The sequence below is a fragment of the Balaenoptera ricei genome, chromosome 5 (assembly GCF_028023285.1).
Source record: "Balaenoptera ricei isolate mBalRic1 chromosome 5, mBalRic1.hap2, whole genome shotgun sequence".
Lineage (NCBI taxonomy): Eukaryota > Metazoa > Chordata > Mammalia > Artiodactyla > Balaenopteridae > Balaenoptera > Balaenoptera ricei.
The window spans coordinates 143342604-143362506 of record NC_082643.1 but is presented as its reverse complement, the minus strand read 5'-3'; the positions used below and the strand labels follow the sequence as shown (position 1 = coordinate 143362506).

Here is a 19903-nt window from a genome sequence, read left to right as displayed (position 1 = left end):
GCTTTACAATGGTGTGTTAGTTTCTGCTTTATAACCAAGTGAATCAGCTATACATATACATACATCCCCATATCTCCTCCCAGCCCATTTCTTTTTATTGCTGAATAGTATTCCAATGTCTGGATGTATTACAATTTATTTATCCATTCACCCATGGAAGGACATCTTGATTGCTTCCAGCTTGGGGCAATTATGAATAAAACTGCTATAAACATTTGTAGACAGGTTTTTGTGTGGGTACAAGTTTTCAATTCGGTTGAGTTAATACCAAGGTGTGTGATTGCTGGATAATATGGTATAATCGTGTTTAACTCTGTGAGAAACTGTGCAGAAGTGTCTGTACCATTTTACATTCTCATCAACAATGAATGAAAATTCCTGTCACTCTGCATCCTTGTCAGCTTTTGGTATTGTCAGTTATTTAGATTTTAGTCATTCTAATAGGTGTTTCGTATTATTGTTTTAAATTACAGCCCTCCAATGACAAATGATGTTGAGGATCTTTTCATATACTCATTTGCCAGCTGTACATCCTACTCTTTGGTGAGGTGTCAGTTCAGATCTTTTGCCCAATTTAAAATTGTGTTGTCTGTTTTCTTGCTGTTTAGCTTTAAGAGTTTTTTTGTAAAACTGGGGTTTAAGTCCTTTATCAGGTATGTATTTTGCCAATATTTTCTCCAAAAGTATATCTTGTCTTTTCATTCTCTTACCAGTGTATTTGGAAAAACAGAAGTTTTACATTCTCTTTTTTTTAAATCGAGTGTAGTTGATTTACAATGTTGTGTTAAATTCTGCTGTACAGCAAAGTGATTCAGTTATACATATGCATACATTCTTCTTTAATATTCTTTTCCATTATAGTTTATCACAGGATATTGAATATAGTTCCCTGTGCTGTACAGTAGGACCTTATTGTTTACCCATTCTATATATAAAAGCTTACATCTGCTAACCCCGACCTCCCACTCCATCCCTCCCCAACCCCTCCCCCTTGGCAACAACAGGTCTGTTCTCTATGTCCATGAGTCTGAAAAACAGAAGTTTTAAATTTTAATAAATTTATTTAATAAACTTTTCCTTCATGGATTGTAGTTGGGTGTTGTATCTTAAAACACCTCAGCAAACCCAAGGTCATCTAGATTTTGTCCTATGTCATCTTCTAGCAGTTTTATAGTTTTGCATTTTACACTCAGGTCTATGAGTTAATCTCATGAAAGGTGTAAGTGTCTACATACACTTTTTTTTGCAGGTGATGTCCAGTTGTTCAACAGCAGTTAGTGAAAAGACCAGCCTTTCTCCATTGAATTTCTTTGCTCCTTTGTCAAACTGCAGTTGACTGTATTTGTGTGAGTCTACTTCTGGGCTCTCTATTCTGTTCCATTGATCTATCTTCCTATTTTTTTCACCAATACCGTACTGTCTTGATCACTATAGCTTTAGAGTCTTGAAGTTGGTAATATCAACCCCCCAACTTTTTTTTCTGCAGTATTGTACAGGCTATTTTGTGGGGTTTTGCCTTTCTATATAAACTTTAAAATCAGTTTGTCCATATGCACAAAATAGCTTGCTGACATTTTAATTGGTTCTGCATTAAATCTGTACATTAAGTTGGGAAGAATTGGCATCTTAACAATAAGGAGTTTTCAACTCATGAACGGAGAATATCTGTTTACCTAGATCGTCTTTGATTTCTTCAGAGTTTTGTTGATTTTGCATATAGATTCTGTACATATTTTGTTAACTTGTACCTAAGAATTTAATTTTATACTAATGTAAGTGGTATTGTATTCTTAATTTCAAGTTCCAGTTGTTCATTGCTGGTATAAAGGGAAGCAATTGACTTTTGTATGTCAACCTTGTTATCCTGTGACCTTAAGACAATAACTAATTAGTTCCAAGAGGTTTTAAAGATTGATCCCTTGGTATTTTCACATAGATGATCATGTCATCTGCAAACAAAGACAGTTTTTTTCCTTCCCTACCCATCTCTGTCCATTGTTCTTCCCTTTCTTGTCTTATTGCACTTGCCAGGACTTTCAGTACGATGCTGACTGTGAGTGGTGAGACGGGCATCCGTGTCTTGCTCCCAGTATTAGGGAAAGAACCAGTTTCTCACCATCAGGTATGACATTCGCTGTAGGGTTTTTGAAGAATTTTTATCTAGTTGACCAAGTTCCCCTCTATTTCCACTTTGCTGAGAGCTTTTATTCCGAATGAGTGTTCGATTCTGTCAAATATTTTTCTCCATCAATTGATGTGATCGTGTTATTTTTTTCTTCTTTAGCCTGGTAACATGGTGGATTACATTAATTGATTTTCAAATGCTGGACCAGCCTTGCACACCTGGGATAACTCTCACGTGGTCATGGAGCATAATTATTTATATATACTATTGCATTTGTTTCACTAATATTTTGTTAAGAAATTTTGTACCTATGTTCACGAGAGATTTTGGCCTGTAGTTTTTCTTTCTTGTAATGGCTTTATTTGGTTTTTGTATTAGGGTAATGCTGGCCTCAGAGAATGGGTTAAAAGGTCTTCCTTTGCTTCTATTTTCTGGAAAAGATTGTAGTGAATTGGTGTAATTTCTTCCCTAAAGGTTTTGTAGACTTCACCAGTGAATCCATCAGGGATTGGTGCTTTCTTTTTGGAAGATTATTAATTATTGATCCAATGGCTTTAATACTTATAGCTCTATTCAGATTATTCTATTTCTCCTTCTGTGGGTGTTGGTAGTTTGTGTCTTTCAAGGCATTGAAACATTCATTTAATCTAAGCTATTTAATCTAGATTGTTAAATTGGGGGGCATAGAGTTTGAAAATTTATTACTTATTTTCTTCTGCTTCCTTTAGGCTTAAATTAGTCTTCTTTTTCTAGTTTCCTGGGATTAGACTATTGATTTTAGAGCTCTCTTCCTTTCTGATATGTACATTCAATGCTGTATTTCCCTACAAGCACTGCCTTCACTGCATCCCACAAATTTTGACATGTATTTCCATTTTCATTTAGTTCGACATCTTTCTAAATTTCTCTTGAGACTTCTTCTCAAGAGAAATGTATTAATTAGAAGTGTATTGTTTAATCTATTTTGGAATTTTCCAACATCTTTCTGTTAATGACTTCTAGTTTATTGACCTGTGGTATGAGAATGTATTTTTTATGATTTTTAATTCTTTCAAATGTGTTAAGATGTGTTTTGTGGCCCAGAATATGGTCTATCTTGGCGAATGTTCCATGTGACCTGAGAAGAATGTGTATTCTGCTGTTGCTGGATGAAGTAGTCTATAGATATTCGTTATATCCATTGCTGTTTAGTTCAACTATTTTCTTACTGATTTTCTGCCTGCTGGATCTATCGATTAACTGAAAGAAGAACATTGACGTCTCCAGCTATGGTAGTGGATTTATCTATTGCTTCTTGCAGTTCTATTAGTTTTTGCTTTATGGAATTTGATGCTCTGTTGTTAGGTGCATACACATTAAGGACTGTTATGTCTTCTTGGAGAAATGACCCTTTTATCATTACGTAATATCCATCTTTACTCCTGATCATTTTTCTTCTTCTGAAGTCTGCTTTGTATAAAATTAATATAGCTATTTAGCTTTCTTTTGATTGGTGTCAGCATGGTATATATTTCTGCATCCCTTTAATTTTTTTCCCAATTATTTTCATTGTGGTAAAATACACATAACAAAAAATTTACTATCTTAATCATTTTTAATCTACAGTTCAGTGGTATTAACTACATTCATGATGTGCAACCATCTCCACCATCCATCTCCAGAACTCTATACAGCTTCCCAAATTGGAACTCTATCCTCATTAAACACTAACTCCCCAGTACCCCCATCCCAGACCCTGGAAACCACATTCTACTTTCTGTTTCTATGATTTTAACTCATATAGGTGCAATCCTACAGTATTCGTCTTTTTGTGACTGGCTTATTGCACTGAGCACAATGTCCTCAAGGTTCATCCATGTTGTATCATATTACAGAATTTTCTTCCTTTTTAAGGCTGAATAGTATTCTATTGTATGTATATGCCACATTTTGCTTATCTATTCATCTGCTGTTGGACGCTTTTGTTGCTTCCACATTTTAGCTATTATGAGTAATGCTGCTGTGAACATGGGTGTACAAATATCTCTTTGAAACCCTGCTTTCAATTCTTTTGAGTGTATGCGCAGAAGTGGAAATGCTGGATCATATGGTAATTCTGTTTAATTTTTTAAAGAACTTCCATACTGTTTTCCAAAGTGTCTACACCATTTTACATCCCCACCAACAGTGCAAAGCAGTCCCAATTTTTCCACATCCCTGCCAATACTTGTTTTCTGTTTTGTTTTGTTTTTAACAGTAGTCATCCTAATGATATTGGTCATCTTTTCATATGCTTATTGGTCATTTGTATTTTTTCTTTGGAGAAATGTCTATTCAAGTTCTTTGCCCATTTTTAAATCTGGTTGTTTGTTTTTGTTCTTGTTGTTGAATTTTAGGAGTTCTCTACATAATCTGGGTATTAATCCCTTATCAGAAGTGTGATTTGCAAATATTTTCTCCCATGTGGGTTGCCTTTTTACTCTGTTGATGGTGTCTTTTGACGCACAAAGGTTTTTAATTTTCAGAAAGTCCAGTTTGTCTATTTTTTTCTTTTGTTGTTAGTGTCTTTCAAGTCATATCCAAGCAATCATTGACAAATCCAATGTCATGAAGCTTTTTTCCTGTGTTTTCTTCTAAGTTCATAGTTTTGCATGTGGATATCCAGTTTTCCTGGTACCATTTGTTGAAAAGACTGCCCTTTCCCCACTGAATGTTCTCGGCATTCTTGTCAAAAATCATCTGGCCATATATGCTAGGGTTTATTTTTGGACTCTATAAACTATTCTTTTGGTCTATAGGTCTGTCTTTATGCCAGTATCACATGTTTTGATTAAAGTAGGTTTGTACTATGTTTTGAAATCAGAAGATATGAGTCCTCCAGTTTTGTTCTTTCTCAAGATTGTTTTGACTATTCAGGGTCCCTTGAGCTTCTATATGAACTTTAGGATGGGTTTTTCTACTTCTGCAAAAACATCATTGAGATTTTGATAGGGATTACATTCAATTTGTAGGTCACTTTGGGTAGTATTGACACTGTAACAATATTAAGTCTTCCAATTCATGAGCAAAGGATGTCCTTCTAAGTATTTGTGCCTTCTTTAATTTATTTCAGCAACGTTTTATAGTTTTCATTGTTACAATAATTCTAGCTGTTATAATTGCTCATGTATTTACCTTTACTGGGATCTTTATTTCTCCATACAGCTTTGAGATCCTTTCATTTCACTTGCAGGACAGTTCTTGCAGGGCAGGTCTAGTGGTCATGAACCCCCTCAACTTTTGTTTTTCTGGGGATGTCTTTATTTCTCCCTCGCTTCTGAAGGACAGTTTTGCCGTTATTTTTTTTTCTTTTAGCACTTTTTGAATACATCAGGCCACTGCCTTCTGGACCCCAAAGTTTCTGATGAGAAATCTGCTGATAAACTTACTGAGGATCCCTTGTATGTGATGAGTCACTTCTCTCGCTGCTCTCAAGATTCTGTCTTTCGACAGCTTGATTATAATGTGTCTTGGTGTGGGTGTCTTTGAGTTCATCCTACTTGGTGTGTTTTGAACTTCTTGGGTGGAAATATGCATGTCTTTCATCAAATTCCAGGGGTTTCCAGGCTTTATTTCTTCAAAGATTCTCGCTGTGTGTCCACCTGCCCTAGGTGAGGTCTAGCCCATCTCTCTTGGAGGAGGTGTTCTGAGTGGCTCTCATTCTTCCCTTGCTTTGAGGCTTGCTTTCTCCCAGCTTCCTCTCAGCCAAGCCCCTTAACCTAACTGCTGTGAAGACATTTCCCCAAATTCGTATCAGCAGCTCCAAAAGAGTGGCCTCAAGGCAAGATTCAAATCCAACCCCACATACCCCAGGTGCGGGCTTAATGAGGCAAGTCTGGAGCACTTTCTGGGTCCTGCTCCACCACACACACTTTCCCCCAGTGGATCTCACCCAGGGGGATCGTGTTCCCTCTAGGAAAGTCAGATCTCAGGAGAAGCCGGGTTTTTGATTCTCTACCTGTCATGTCCTGAGTCCCCACCTCCCTCCCTGGATACCCCCGCTTTTCTGCTCCCCCTCACGCATACTGTCTCAGGGTCCCTTTCCTTCTGCACCTCTCATCAGCCGCCCCAACTCAGCAGTCAGAGCCACACTTTGAAAACTTAGATCCTGTCACTTGGTGGCCTTCAGGGACTCCCCTGCACCTTTCTGGCTCCCCCCATTCCACCATTCTGCCCCAGCCATGCCCCCTCAGGGGCCTCTGTATTTGCTGGTCCCTCTGCCAAGAACACTGTCCCGCACACCCTGGGGCTCCGCTGTGGAGAGATCTCCCCCGACCTGAGCATCCCCACACTCTGGCCCTGCATTCCCTACCCAACTCCACCTGCCGTATCCCCTGCATTTACTCATCTCCCTGTACCAAGCCATCTGGTTGGTTGGTTTGTTCATGTTCTAGCTGCCACCCCCTCCCCACTTTAGAAAGTGAATTCTAAGAGTTGGGGATTTTTGTCTGTTCTGCTGTCCAGTTATACCAGACCTAAAGCAGGCAATAAATATCATTCCAGCAAATGAATTCCTGACACTTAGGGAACACGACTATCTGGAGACTCATCGTTTCCAGCTCTTCAGACCGCATGCGTGTACAGATGTGCTTTCGGTGGGGGTTCTAAAGGGGACTTCCAACAATGGGCATACATGTCTCAATTAAGTACTTTGATTTCCACTCAGACGTCGCCTAATCCCAGTAGAAAGCCGTTTCTGAGACCTTACACTCTGAACAGCATATTAAAGAAACCTAATTACTTCACAGCTCTACCTCACAGCTCTTTTTGAAAAGAAAAGTCTAAAATGAACCAAGCCTGGCTGCCATGTTGCCCGTGCTTCAGCCTGGCGCCCGCTTCTTCCTCGTGCTGCAGGGGGACCCCGACCTCGAATTAAAGCAGTTCCCAGCACAGTGCCCACCCTTCCCTCCCCCAGACCTTAGCAAGCCTCCAGGGTCCTAGCCCCCCTCCCCAAGTCAAGAACCACTGTCAGTCAGTCTTGCTCACTATCTCCATGGACTCTGGCTCGGGGGCTCCCGTTAATCCCTTTCTGAGGGTGTCTCAGCCACTTTGGTCAGAGGCCATAGAAGCGACAAAGAAATCATAGGTTTGGCCCTGGGATGTTGGAATTTATCTCAGACCTGCTGCGTCAAGCTGACTGGCCAGCTTTAGCTGTGGTTCCCACTGCCCAACAGTCCATGTTGCACCACAGCTGGATGAAAGTCCCCAGGGGTGCAGGACCTTGGCCTCCGTGCTGCCCCCCAGGCTGTGCTTTTGTCCACGACCCACTGGCTGGTGTGAAGACTGGAGCATGTGTGCTGCCCCTCCCAGGATGGGGTGGGAGACGTCCCGATTCAGGAGCTACATAGAGAGCATACAGGCTCAAATGCTGTCGCACATCCCTGATCTGTGAACAAGTGGAAGCATTCAGAAGTCAGGATATGTGAGTCTGGAGACAGCAAGGAGGGGCTGGCTCTCCTCTCCACCCTGGGCAGTGCAGGCTGGTTTCTGTCATTGCAGCTCCCACCGTGATGTCATTGGACATGAGGTTGGGAAGAGACGTGCCATAGTGTGGACCTTCTTTCCACCATCAGAAACCTTAAGAGTATGAATAACAGTGAACTGTAGTGAAATAATGAGGAAGCAATGCGTTTGCATATTTATTACCTTTGCCTTAATGTAATTTTCTTAATTTTTAATTTAATTTAATTTATTTATTTTTTGGTCGCATGGGTTGTGAGATCTTAGTTCCCCAAACAGGGATTGAACCCACTCCCTTGGCAGTGAAAGCCCCCTTCTTGGGGGCTGGAAAATTCTAAACCCTGACCTGGAAGTGGCTACAGGTGCCTCCGAAGATGCCTGCACCTCACTCAGGGTGCACCCTGGACTCAACTCAGAGAGTTAAAAATGGAACAGGAAGGAGGGGAAGGGCAGAGGCCTGGGGTGGCCCGTGCGCCTGGCTTCAGACCACCGTGGACACGCTGCCTGGCCCGCTGAGCCCCCGTTTCCTTGGGGCCATATTAGAACCTGCTTCAGAGCAGGGTCCAATGTGGGGACTGGTCCTTGGTCCTACTGGGGCACTGGAAGGGCAAGGGAGACAGGATACTCTCTGCTGGGACAGAAGGAGGGGACAGGGTGGGGAGTGGAGGAAGGTCTCGCCTAGAGGCGGTGCTGGGACACCTTCTCACTCTGTCCCCATCCTAGGGGATGAGTTTGGGCACTGAAGTACTCAGATGGCTCAGAACATAGGTGTGTGGCCCAGACACCCTGACCCCTGAGCTCAGCTCTCCAGGACATCCCTGAGCGCCTGACCTCCCCCACCCTGACATCTGTGACATGGGTTCTGGTCCCAACCAGGACTGGTGCCCAGGGATAGCTCAGCGAGTACCTGTGGGATAGATGCACAGGTGACTAACACTCACACACACTCACACTCAGATGCACACATTCGCACACACCCACACTCACCGACTTGCTCACACTGGCACGCAGGTCTCCTGAGAGAGTCTGCCACCTGGGAGTCTCCCACATGTGTCGGGGGAGGGGGGGCTCCATGGTCACCCACACCCACTGCCCTGCATGTCCTTCCTCTGTCAGCTGGTGACTAAGCACCTCAGTTCCCTGCTGCTAATGGCCTGGAAATGAATACACCCGGCACGGAACTCTCTACCTTCCCCCCACGCGCAGTGGGTAAGGATGCCGATCTGCCGCTCCCCAGATCTTTGACCTCGGGAAAGTCAAGTAACTTTGAGACCTCAGGTTCCCCACCTATAAAATGGGATAGCGAGGTTCCGCCCTCTGAATTCTGGGAGGATTAAAGATCCTTAGAACAGCGAATCTCACCGCCTCCCATGCACTCTGCAAATGCACACTGAGCACTCAGGGGCCAGGCGCTGCTCTAGCCATGAAAAAGCTGTGCCTCCCAACCTCATGGAGTTTGTGGTCAAGTCCGGAGACAATGAGACTGTACATCTGTGAGGCCGGGGACGAGATGGGGTGCTTCAGGGGATCTGGTACCGCAGGTGCTCAAGGAGGGCCTTCCCTGAGCCACTTTAGGCTGAGACTCAAGGATGAGAAAGTTCTGGGCTGAGGGCTGTGAAGGCAGAGAACAGAGCTTGTGCAAAGGCCCTGTGGTTGGTCAGAGTGAGCTTTGAGGTCACAGTGGGAGTGCGATTCGGACACACGGGCAGAGAGGTGGTGGGGCCAGGCCACCAGGAAAGCCTCCTCCACCAATGGGGAGAAGTGGGTGTGGAGTGGGCGGGGCCGGGCTGCTGGGAAAGCCTCCTCCACCAATGGGGAGAGGTGGGCACAGAGGGGGCGGGGCCGGGCTGCTGGGAAAGCCTCCTCTACCAATAGAGTGAGATGGGCAGTGGGCTGCCTCCTGGTGAAAGGACTCTAGGGCAAGTGGGGTCTCCAACGCCCATCCCTACCTGTAACAACAAAGGGTGCGGGTGCTGCAGAGGGCCCCGAGGGTGGCTGGCAGGAAGGGAGCCAGGCAAGGAAGAACTGCAGTGGAGGAGGAGGGGCTGGGCACCAGGCCGCCCTTATTAAAGGTCAGAAGGCGCGGAGGTGGTGAGTGAGTGTGAAAGGGTGGGGCCTAGAGGGACCTGCCTGTGGGCCGTGGCTGAGGAGGTGGGGAGGAGAGCCTGATGGGTGGCCCTGGACAGCAGCCTGAGGCCCAGTTGGACGTCAATGTCTGGGGCAGGGTCTGGCCAGGGCCACTCTCAACTCACTTTGCAGAGACCACAAAAGCACTTGACATCCAGAAAACAACGAATTCATGTTTTCAAGCCCCAGCTTCTCACGGGCTAATTATAAAGGGCTGGCTGGTCAGATCTTTGCCTTTCAAGCTCATGGCAATTGATTTCAGTTTTCACTCATTCACTCACTAACCTAGCCTGAGGCCAGCACCAGGCAGTGAGCGGCAGGGATGTGGCCAAAGACTGGAGACTTCACCTTCCAGAAGGTTTGCAGGGCCCCTGAGGCGGGGAGCAGAGAGTCATGTGCTTGGATCAAAGCCTGGGTGCCAGCACTCTGTTGGGAGAGGCACCGTCGTCAGTGTCCCCCAGGGCTCCGGGGTCAGAGCATGTGTGAATGTGTGTGTCTCAGGTGTGACAGCTCACACCCAGGTGCCGCTGTGGTCAGACGGGTGTGGGCAGGTGTGGCCACGACCCACAGGTATGTCACTCCCCAGGTGCTGCTGTGGTCAGCCAACAAGGTGTTTGAGGAGCTGACGGACATCGAGAGGCAGTTCCACAAGGCCTTCTACACTGTGCGGGCCTATCTGAACTGTGACCGATACTCAGTGGGCCTCCTGGACATGACCAAGGAGAAGGTGAGGCCTCAGCACCCCAAAGGCCTCCTGGCCAGCCTCGCCCAGCTCCGCCGCTGACTCAGTGACTCACTCCCTTCTCTCCTCTGCCCAGGAATTCTTTGACGTGTGGCCTGTGCTGATGGGGGAAGCCCAGCCGTACTCAGGCCCACGCACACCTGACGGCCGTGTGAGTCATGGGGTTGCGGGGAGGGACAGGCCCTGCCTGTGCACCCTGGATTTCCTGGCTCCAACTCCGGGGTGGGAAGGGGCCTGTCCCGGCCCGACCCAGGGTGGGAGAGGGAAGGAGGGCTAGGGGAAGGGTGAGGGGGCCTAGGACGAGGCTGTGGGCCGGCTGGCTATCTGACCGCTGCATAGGTCAGGCCCCCGGGGCCATCTCCCCCAACTCCAGCCCTGCAGCGCTTTGGGGCCGAGGGCCAGGCCTGGTCTCCTGACGAGGATTGTCAGCCTGGTTGTAAAGACCAACATCTGTTCTGGTTGACCAGTCCTCCTGCAGCCCTATTCTTAAATCATTGTAACATCTGCCCGGGTGGGGCTTCGTGGGTGTGTGTGAGCAGGGTAGGGACATGCGCAGGTATCTCTGCCACTTATTGTGCGTCCAACCCGGGTCATACTCCAGAGCCTGGCCATGCCTCAGTCTCCCCTCCTGTCAAATGGGGGTAATAACAGGGCATCAGAGGATTCCATGGGTTCTGTGTGCCAAGTGCATGCAGGAGTCTCTGCGCAAAGGCTGGCTGTGACCACGGCTTCTCATAGTTATGTGAGTGTGAGTGAGTGTGTGTGTGTGTGTGTGTGTGTGACAGACGTACAGGCCTGGGTCAGCTGCGTGCGTAGGTGTGAAGGAGTACAGGGCCCAGTTTTTGCGTGGGCTTGAGTGGGACACAGACGGAGGGAAGACAAATGTAAACCAGAGTGTGTAATGTGTGTCCCACGATGGTTGGCGCGTGTGTACATCGTGTGCACCTGTGTGCCTATGTGCAATTATGTGGGCATATGTTGTGAGGGGTTCCCATCGGGGAGCGCCTCACGCCTGCTGTGGTCTGTTTCTCAGGAAATCGTCTTCTACAAAGTCATCGACTACATCCTCCATGGCAAGGAAGACATCAAGGTCATCCCGTAAGTGTCAGGGTTTAGTGAGAAGCATCACCCAAGGGCAGGACCACCCCGGGCCCAGGCTGGACTGGCCTGAGGACCTGTCACGGCGGAGTCAGCGGCCCCTGGTTCGGCCCCGCACACCTTGGTGCTCCCTGAGCTGGGGGGTGCGGCAGGATGCGGTGGGGAGGGAGGCCCACGTACTGGTCTGGGAGGAAATGAGCGGGGGCGTGAGGAGGCCCAAAGCCCCACGGATGTTGGCGTGGATGTCCAGGGGATCACATGAACTGTCCAGGCGGCCCTGTCAGCAGCGACTGGCCTTTGAGGCCCTCAGGGTCTCGTTTTGGTTGACCCGGCCAGCCCAGCAGGCGGAGCCCCCAGACGGGGAGGCCCAACACTGCACCCCCAGCGGGGTGGGACAGGAGGGGACCCAGCCCAGCGGGCAGCAGAGCCGGGTGGAGGTCAGGGCAGCCTGGAGAGACAGGCAGGTGGCAGCTGGCCATTACCAGCCCTACAGCCGCATGGCCATGTGACCTCCGTGGCCCCATAAGCCTGTCAGGACCCCACCCCCCAGGTCCCATGCAGGGACTGGGATCCAGGGCCAGGCCCGCGGGGATGAAGCATGCGGCGCCCTGTAGGGCAAGGGGCCTCAGCGTGGGCAGAGAAGGAGGAATGAGGCAGCTCAGGTGCCCCCAGACCCCACCCCTGGCCTCCCCTCGCCTTCTTCCCACAACCCACCTGGAGCTCAGAGAAGGGACTCAGCACGAACACACAGCTGAGCGTCTGGCCCATCTGACCCTCTGCTTCTCTCCCCACAGCTCACCCCCGGCCGATCACTGGGCCCTTGCCAGTGGCCTTCCAACCTACGTGGCAGAAAGTGGCTTTGTGAGTCCCCCAGAGCCCTGTACTTGATCGCTGGCGCCCCACCCCTTCCCACCGGCCTGTGTGCCCCGGCTTTGCTTACTTGGAAGTTCATCAGCTCGGACAGTCTATTTTAGAATCATACCGTATATTTGGCTGCTTCAAGTGAAACTGTGTTTCTGATCCCTTTTCAGATCTGTAACATTATGAATGCCCCGGCTGATGAAATGTTCAAATTTCAGGTATCTGTCTCTTCATTCATAGAAAGTGTATTGTACTTAGGAAAGAAGATATTGTGGTTCAGAAATGATGGACTGAATTCGTTTTTGCTGTTTAAGGAACAACCTCAAGTCTCACAGGCTAACGGCAGCAAACACGTGTTCCGTACACACAGGTCTGCGTGTTGGCTGGGCACGGCTGTGCCTGGCGAGGGTCCACGTCTGCTCCATGTGGGGACACATGACCAGGGCGGGCTCTTTTCTGAAGGAGGCCTAGGTCAAGTGGGCCAGTGGAGATGGGCTTTGTCTCTCGGGGCCTCCTCCAGGAACTGGCCAGGGTCCCTGTTTCACAGGCCAGGCGTCAGTGGGATGTGAGCTAGGACCCACCCACTGTGAGCCCACCGGGATGGGAGTGCTGGGCCCCTTGCTCAACAATTATTAGGAACTTGGCAGCAGGGCATTCAGTCAAGCAGGGGGCCTTCCAAGAGTGGGACCCTGTGCGACCACAGCGCTCACACAGTGAGGCCGCCCCTGTGGACAAGGCCGCCCTTCTCCTCTGGGGAGAAGTTACAACACGCACCCCTGGGGGCCAACAGACAGGAACAGTGACCCAGTCTCCGCAGTCTGAGGGCCGAAGAAGCGAGGTTCACACTCCCTGGGTGACAAGCCGGGCCCGGGCCAGGCCCAGACCCGGGGCAGCGGTCAGCTCCGGACGCCTCTCCCTGCAGGAAGGGCCTCTGGACGACTCTGGGTGGATCATCAAGAATGTCCTCTCCATGCCCATCGTCAACAAGAAGGAGGAGATTGTGGGGGTCGCGACGTTTTACAACCGGAAAGACGGGAAGCCCTTCGACGAGCAGGATGAAGTCCTGATGGAGGTAAGCACCTGTCACCGGAGGGCCCCAGAGGCGACACCTGTGTGGTGGGGACACCGTCTGCTCCGGGCCCCGACCCGGCACGAGACCCCAGGAAGAGCTGAGAGGCCCCGTTCCGGGGGCTGGAGGCCGGCCCACCGGGAGCTCCCCGTGCACCGGAGGGCGCCCGTGGTGGGTGACGCGTGCCTGCAGTCTCTCACACAGTTCCTGGGCTGGTCGGTGCTGAACACCGACACCTACGACAAGATGAACAAGCTGGAGAACCGCAAGGACATCGCCCAGGACATGGTTCTGTACCACGTGAGATGTGACAAGGACGAAATCCAGTCGATCCTGGTATGTCCAGCGCTCCCGCGGGGAGGCGGGGCGTCGCAGGAGGGAAGGCACAAGCTGGAGTCCCACCCGCTGCACACGGCCGGGGGGCGGCCCCTCCCTGGGCCCCAGCCCTCAGCGGTGAGCAGGCAGTGACCACAGCCCTTCTGGTCGTGCAGGGCGAGGCCTCCACCATCGTGGTCCAAGTGGAGAGCTTGGACAGGCGTGGAGAGGCGGGGGCGTGCAGGAACTGAGAGCCGGCTGGGCTCTCATCATCACCGTCTCTGAAGCCAGAGGCTCCAGCTGGGGCTCTGGAGGCTCCCGCTGTTCTTTTGTGCCCAGCGTCACTTTGCCCCACAGTCGCGAGGGGTGTAGCTGACACCATCACTCTGTCTCATGACACGCGTTTTCTCTCCCAGCCAACAAGGGAACGCCTTGGGAAGGAGCCTGCGGACTGTGAGGAGGACGAGCTGGGGAAGATCTTGGTCAGAATCCGACCCCCGCCCTCAGGTGGAGACTGGGAGGGCCTGCGGGCGGGGGAGGCGCCTCCACTCCCAGGAGGCCAGCGTGAGCTCGGGCACAGAGTGTGCGCTTGTGATGTTTGCTGCTGATATGCAGGCATGTTCCTGTGCGTCGTGTGTGTGTGTGTGTGTGTGTCTGTGCGTCCTTCCGTGTGCCTGTATATTCACGTGTCCTTGTCTCTCTCTGCGTGTGCCTGTGTATGTGCGTATCTTTGTGTTTGTTGCCCTGACAACATCACCATGTCTGCCCAGCTGGCAAGTTCTTGTTGTTGGGCCACAGGTGGGGGAAGGGGAGAGGAAGGGGGCTGAGCTGGGAGGGGATGTGAGTGCCCCAGGCTACTGGCTTGATGCTACCGGACACCTGGGGTGTCTCATGCTGGACAGAGTGTCCTGAGAGGAGAAGAGACGAGGAACAGGCGGGGCTTCGGTGGGCCTGCCCCCTTCAGCCCCACAATCCTTCCCACAGAAGCAAGAGCTGCCGGGGCCCACCAAGTTTGATATCTATGAGTTCCACTTCTCTGATCTGGAGTGCACGGAGCTGGAGCTGGTCAAATGCGGCATCCAGATGTACTACGAGCTGGGAGTGGTTCGAAAGTTCCAGATCCCCCAGGAGGTGAGGGGTCATTCATGATCAGGGTCCCAGTTCGGGGAGAGGTGGTCAGGGATCCCAGGTCCCGCAGGAAGTCTGGGGGCAAACATGTTCATTACAGAATGGACAGTGCAGGCCAGCAAAATACACAGGGCAAGTGTGCCTAGAATACATGACTGGCTGGCTGGCTGGATGGGAAGTTTGTCACACAGGAACTCCAGGCAGTCTGATCATCAAGTGCATCACTGGGCAGCAGTGGGTGTTTGGTTTTGGGAGAAGAGGAGACAGAAGCAGCCCAGCACCTGTGCAGAAAGCACACAGCACCCTCTAGGTGTGAGCACAGAGCCCGTCAGAGGCGGTCCCGAGGAGGGGGGACAGCCTTCCCCGCTGTGCTGCTTCCCTGTGGTTTTCCAGCTTCTGCCCTGCCTCCACCTTCTCACCTCAGGGAGCATCTGCTTCCCCAAGGCCAAGTGAAGGAACCATCTTTCTCTATGCCCTGGAGAACAAGTGCAGCAGGCTGGCATTTTCTAAAGACACTGTACAAAAAACAAAGGGAAAACACAAAAGAAATAAACTGTAGAACATATTAACAGAATAAAAAATTTCCAAATAATTTCTGGCCCTAAAAACCACAGTGGAAGCAATGAGAGGCTCCCTTGGGCCCATGTTCTATGGTCCAGAGATAACTGCTCACTCTCCTGCCACCCCTCGGCCTCTGGACCTTCAGCCACCATCCCCTTTCCCCCATCACTGAGCCAGGTGCCCACACATCCTGCCCCATTCAGATACCCATGGCTGAAATGGACCTTGTCTTCTGAAATATCCCAGCCCCCTCTCCTGGGGTCCTTGTCCCAGTCTGGGGCTTGGCAATAGGACGGAGGCCCCAGACGCCCTGTGAACTCCAGAGCTGCTCTTGGCTTTGGCTCCGCCCCTCCGGCTGCCTGCCACCCTGGTCCACCCCGCAGGTGCCACCCACGAAGGTGGCTGGAGGCCAGTGGTGGGGCAGGCGACGGGACATGGGCCTTTCCCACAGCTGTCAGCTGGGAGAGCAACGGTGGGACCGGGCGCTCGGTGCCTGGAGCCCACATCTCTGCCTCCCTCAGGTCTTGGTGCGGTTCCTGTTCTCCGTGAGCAAGGGGTACCGGAGAATCACCTACCACAACTGGCGCCACGGCTTCAACGTGGCCCAGACGATGTTCACGCTTCTCATGGTGCGTGGGTGCAGCGGGGGTGGGGAGAGGGCTCGCCCGTCCGATCAGGGTGGGGAAGACCCTCCTGGTTCCAAGGGCAGCACCTAGGCGGTGGCTCCTCCACGTGGGAGGTGGGGGCCTTCAAGGGCAGAGGCCCCTCCGACTGGCGCACACCCCCAGCCCGGGAAGTGGATGGAGAGCACCCGCGCGGGGAAGGGGCAGTGGGGTCAGGCCCAGCTCCCCACCCCCACCCCACCCTGCCCCCACCCAGCGGAGCAGGGAAGCAAGGGCGGGCGAGGGTGCTGGCCAGGCTGCAGGATCCTGGGCTCCTGTCTCTGCAGACGGGCAAACTGAAGAGCTACTACACGGACCTGGAGGCCTTCGCCATGGTGACCGCCGGCCTGTGCCACGACATCGACCACCGGGGCACCAACAACCTGTACCAGATGAAGTAGGCGCGCTCCCGGGGCGCCCACGTGGCTGTGCGCGGGAGTCAGCCACAGCGTCCCCGGGGAGGGGCCCTCAGAGAGCTCGCCTCCCAGCAGAGCGGCTGGGGAAAGCACTCACCCCTGAGGGCCCGCCGCACCCACAGGGGTGCCCCTTCCTCGTGGGGGAAGCTGGGGGCAAACAGGCTGCTCTGGGGCTTCTGACCACTGCTTGTTTTTAACTAAACCTCTGTAACAGATCCCAGGACCCTTTAGCCAAGCTCCATGGCTCCTCGATTTTGGAACGACACCACCTGGAGTTCGGGAAGTTCCTGCTCTCCGAGGAGGTCGGTGCCCTCCCTTTCCTCTCCTGCTGGATTTCCTGGCAACTGACCTTTGACCGCACCCCTGGCACCCCACTGCCGGCGCCCACACCACACAGCTCTGGCGCTGGAGGAGGGAGGCAGGCTTTGTGGTGGTGGCCATGGGGGTGATGGGACGGGCCTGGTGATTCCAGTTTGGAAATGCCCCCACGGGGGGTGGGGTGGGCTCAGGTCCCCGGAGTGTGGGGGGGGAGAAGGGGGGTTGGGGGCCTCCCGGTGCAATGTACGGCCACCTGGGTCTGGGGCCCATGACCCTTGGGTAGAAGCTGGCCAGCAACGCCAAGAGAGACAGACGGATGACCTCCAGGAGGGGTGGGGGAGGGGAACGGACGGGGGGGTGCGGGGGACGCACCTGTGACCAGAGCCCCACCTGCAGACCCTGAACATCTATCAGAACCTGAACCGGCGGCAGCATGAGCACGTGATCCACCTCATGGACATCGCCATCATCGCCACAGACCTGGCGCTCTACTTCAAGTGGGTACCACCGCCCACCCGCCCCGCGGAGACCCCCAGGAGGCCCCATGGGGAGGGAGCCTGGCTGGGGGGTACCTGGGGCTCCAGGCAGACAGCCCGCCCCGGGGCCCCACAAAGCCTGCACTCCCCGCCTCGGCTCCTCTCCTGGAAGGGCGGGTGGGGTTGAGATCAAGGAGGACGTGTGGTCCTGCGTGGCGTGAGGGGGCGGGCTCGACTCCCTCCCTTTGTCCTTGGGGTTCAGGAAGAGGACGATGTTCCAGAAGATTGTGGATGAGTCCCAGAACTACAAGGACAGGAGCAGCTGGGTGGAGTACCTCTCCCTGGAGACGACGCGGAAGGAGATTGTCATGTGAGTGCAGGGCAACGCCTCCCCCTGCGGGACGCTCCGGAGCAAGAACAGCCCGCTTCTGGGCCGCGTCAACGCCTCAGACAAACGCTTCACCTCGCCTGCTCTCCTTTCGGGGGGGACTTGGGGTCGGACAGGCCATGTCCTCAACTAAATAACTCGTTCACTTCACGAGCCTCCGTCCCTTCACCTGCAAAGTGGAGATGCAGAACTACATCCAGCCCCAGGCCTGTCCCAGAGGTCCAGTTAGGAAATATGTGTAAATCACTGGTCCCCAAGAATCACTTGCTGACCTTCGTCGTCCCTGGCTGCCTAGGGAGAGGGGCGAGGAGACGGGGAGCGTGGGGGGAGGGCTGGAGTGGTGTGCAGGGTAGGACCGTCCACTGCCGGCAGGACACTGGGGCTTGGACCTGTGCCCCCACGGTCACTGGGCCTTGCAGAGGTGGAGGGGAAGGAGGGAGGCCAGCGTGGACGTGCCTGGAGCTCCGTCTGCCCACAGGGCCATGATGATGACGGCGTGTGACCTGTCTGCCATCACCAAGCCCTGGGAAGTCCAGAGCAAGGTCAGAGTCACGCGGGGCCCCAGACGTCTTGCCAGTCCTCACGGGGTTGCATCTAGGCGGAGCCTGGGATGCGGGAACAGACCCATTCGTCTGCAAGTAGTGCCGAGGGCTGCCGTCCAGCTCTGGGGCCCAGCCAGTGCCGCCACGGTGGAATGGGCCGCCGCACTCCTGTGTGCCAGGCCCAACCTGAATAGTAGGGACACCAGAGTCTGGGGTGCAGAAGACCAAGGGCACTGGCCAACCTGACAGGATCTCAGGACACCATCTGACCATGCACTGAATCACAGCATGCCTGCCTTCTGTGTGCCTTTCAGGTCGCTCTGCTGGTGGCAGCTGAGTTCTGGGAACAAGGGGACCTGGAGAGGACGGTTCTGGATCAGCAGCCCATTGTGAGTGTTGCTTCCAGAATCCTCCACACCCATCACAGTGCTTGGGAGCCTCAGGCCTGGCTCGGTGCAGACAGGGGGCCCCCGGGGGTTCTGGGGTCCTGGGACCTAACTCTCACTTTGTGGGGTCATGTGACATGAGTCTGGTGAGAATTTAGCTGGGACCGAATCTGGGTAAACTGTGGAAAAGACAGGGATTGGGTAAAACCGTGGTGCCCTGCAGTGATGGAAAGCCGTTGCCAAAGCTGCAGAGCCAGACTGTGGCTCACGACCGAAAGCCTCCGGGGGCCCAGGCAGCTCTGCAGTGAGCCCCTGCCCGGCCGCGAGCTGCTCCAGGAAGGCCCAGGGCAGGGCGGGCCTGGCCCGTGGGGAGAGAGCTGGTGGCTGGAGACCAGGGCTCACCCCGGGCGTGGCTGAGGCCGCAGGGAGGAGGCGGGGAGGAGGCGGGGAGCGGGAGGGAGGGCTGGCGTGGTGTGCAGGGTAGGGCTGTCCAGTACTGGAAGGACCCTGGGGCTTGCACCTGTGCGCCACGGTCACCGGGCCTCACGGGGCGGAGGTGAGGGAGGGAGGCCAGTCTGGGCGTGACTGGAACCCAGCCTGCCTTCAGGGCCATAACGATGCTGGGATCTTCAGCTCAGCAATGTGGGGGTCAGGAAACTGTTGCTAGACCGAAGTGGCACCTGCATGGGGACAAGGACACGAGCATTACCCAACAATGAGCAGAAGAGGTGGAGAGAGATTTTGTCTTACAAGCCAGCTCCAGCCACTGAAGAGCTCTCTGAGCAGAGGGCTGGGAAGGTCTGGGGCCAGGCGCAGACTGCAGGAAAGGGTGCCCTGACCAACTAGCCAAGTCTCTCGGGGGAAGGGCAGGCAGCCTGTCTGTCTCCTCTGGGCCAGGCCTCTAGGGTCCTGCATGGCTCACTCCAGCACGCCGAGCCCCAGACAGAGGGCAGCTCTGAGGAAGAGACTGCCAGGAGGCAGCTGGGGGCGGGGTGGGGGGTGCGGGAGGGGGTCCCGAGTCTGGACACCAAGGACAGCTCCTTCAAGAGCATCCGGGGTTTGCCCCCTTGGGAGTCACGGGCCAGGCCTCGGGTCAGCACCATGGATAGCTCAAGGGGGAAGCTGGAGGAAGGGGCTCCACGCTCCACCCCCAGCGACGAGGCCTGAGCCCAGCGCTGCCGAGGGCAGCTCCCCAGAACGGGGCGGTGGCT

At 52.9% G+C, this 19903-nt stretch overlaps 1 protein-coding gene across 1 annotated transcript in view; it reads left to right on the top strand.

Moving 5' to 3' along the window:
- Positions 1-19903, top strand: part of PDE6B (phosphodiesterase 6B) — a 28112-nt gene that overhangs the window by 5711 nt on the left and 2498 nt on the right. Inside the window, exons 4-19 of the mRNA XM_059924305.1 lie at positions 10317-10457; positions 10549-10623; positions 11506-11570; positions 12365-12431; positions 12602-12649; positions 13354-13503; positions 13693-13836; positions 14232-14297; positions 14800-14946; positions 16026-16133; positions 16454-16563; positions 16797-16884; positions 17297-17397; positions 17639-17746; positions 18243-18306; positions 18621-18695. Of these exons, the coding sequence (XP_059780288.1) occupies positions 10317-10457; positions 10549-10623; positions 11506-11570; positions 12365-12431; positions 12602-12649; positions 13354-13503; positions 13693-13836; positions 14232-14297; positions 14800-14946; positions 16026-16133; positions 16454-16563; positions 16797-16884; positions 17297-17397; positions 17639-17746; positions 18243-18306; positions 18621-18695 (1557 nt within the window). The remainder of the gene's footprint in view (positions 1-10316; positions 10458-10548; positions 10624-11505; positions 11571-12364; positions 12432-12601; positions 12650-13353; positions 13504-13692; positions 13837-14231; positions 14298-14799; positions 14947-16025; positions 16134-16453; positions 16564-16796; positions 16885-17296; positions 17398-17638; positions 17747-18242; positions 18307-18620; positions 18696-19903) is intronic.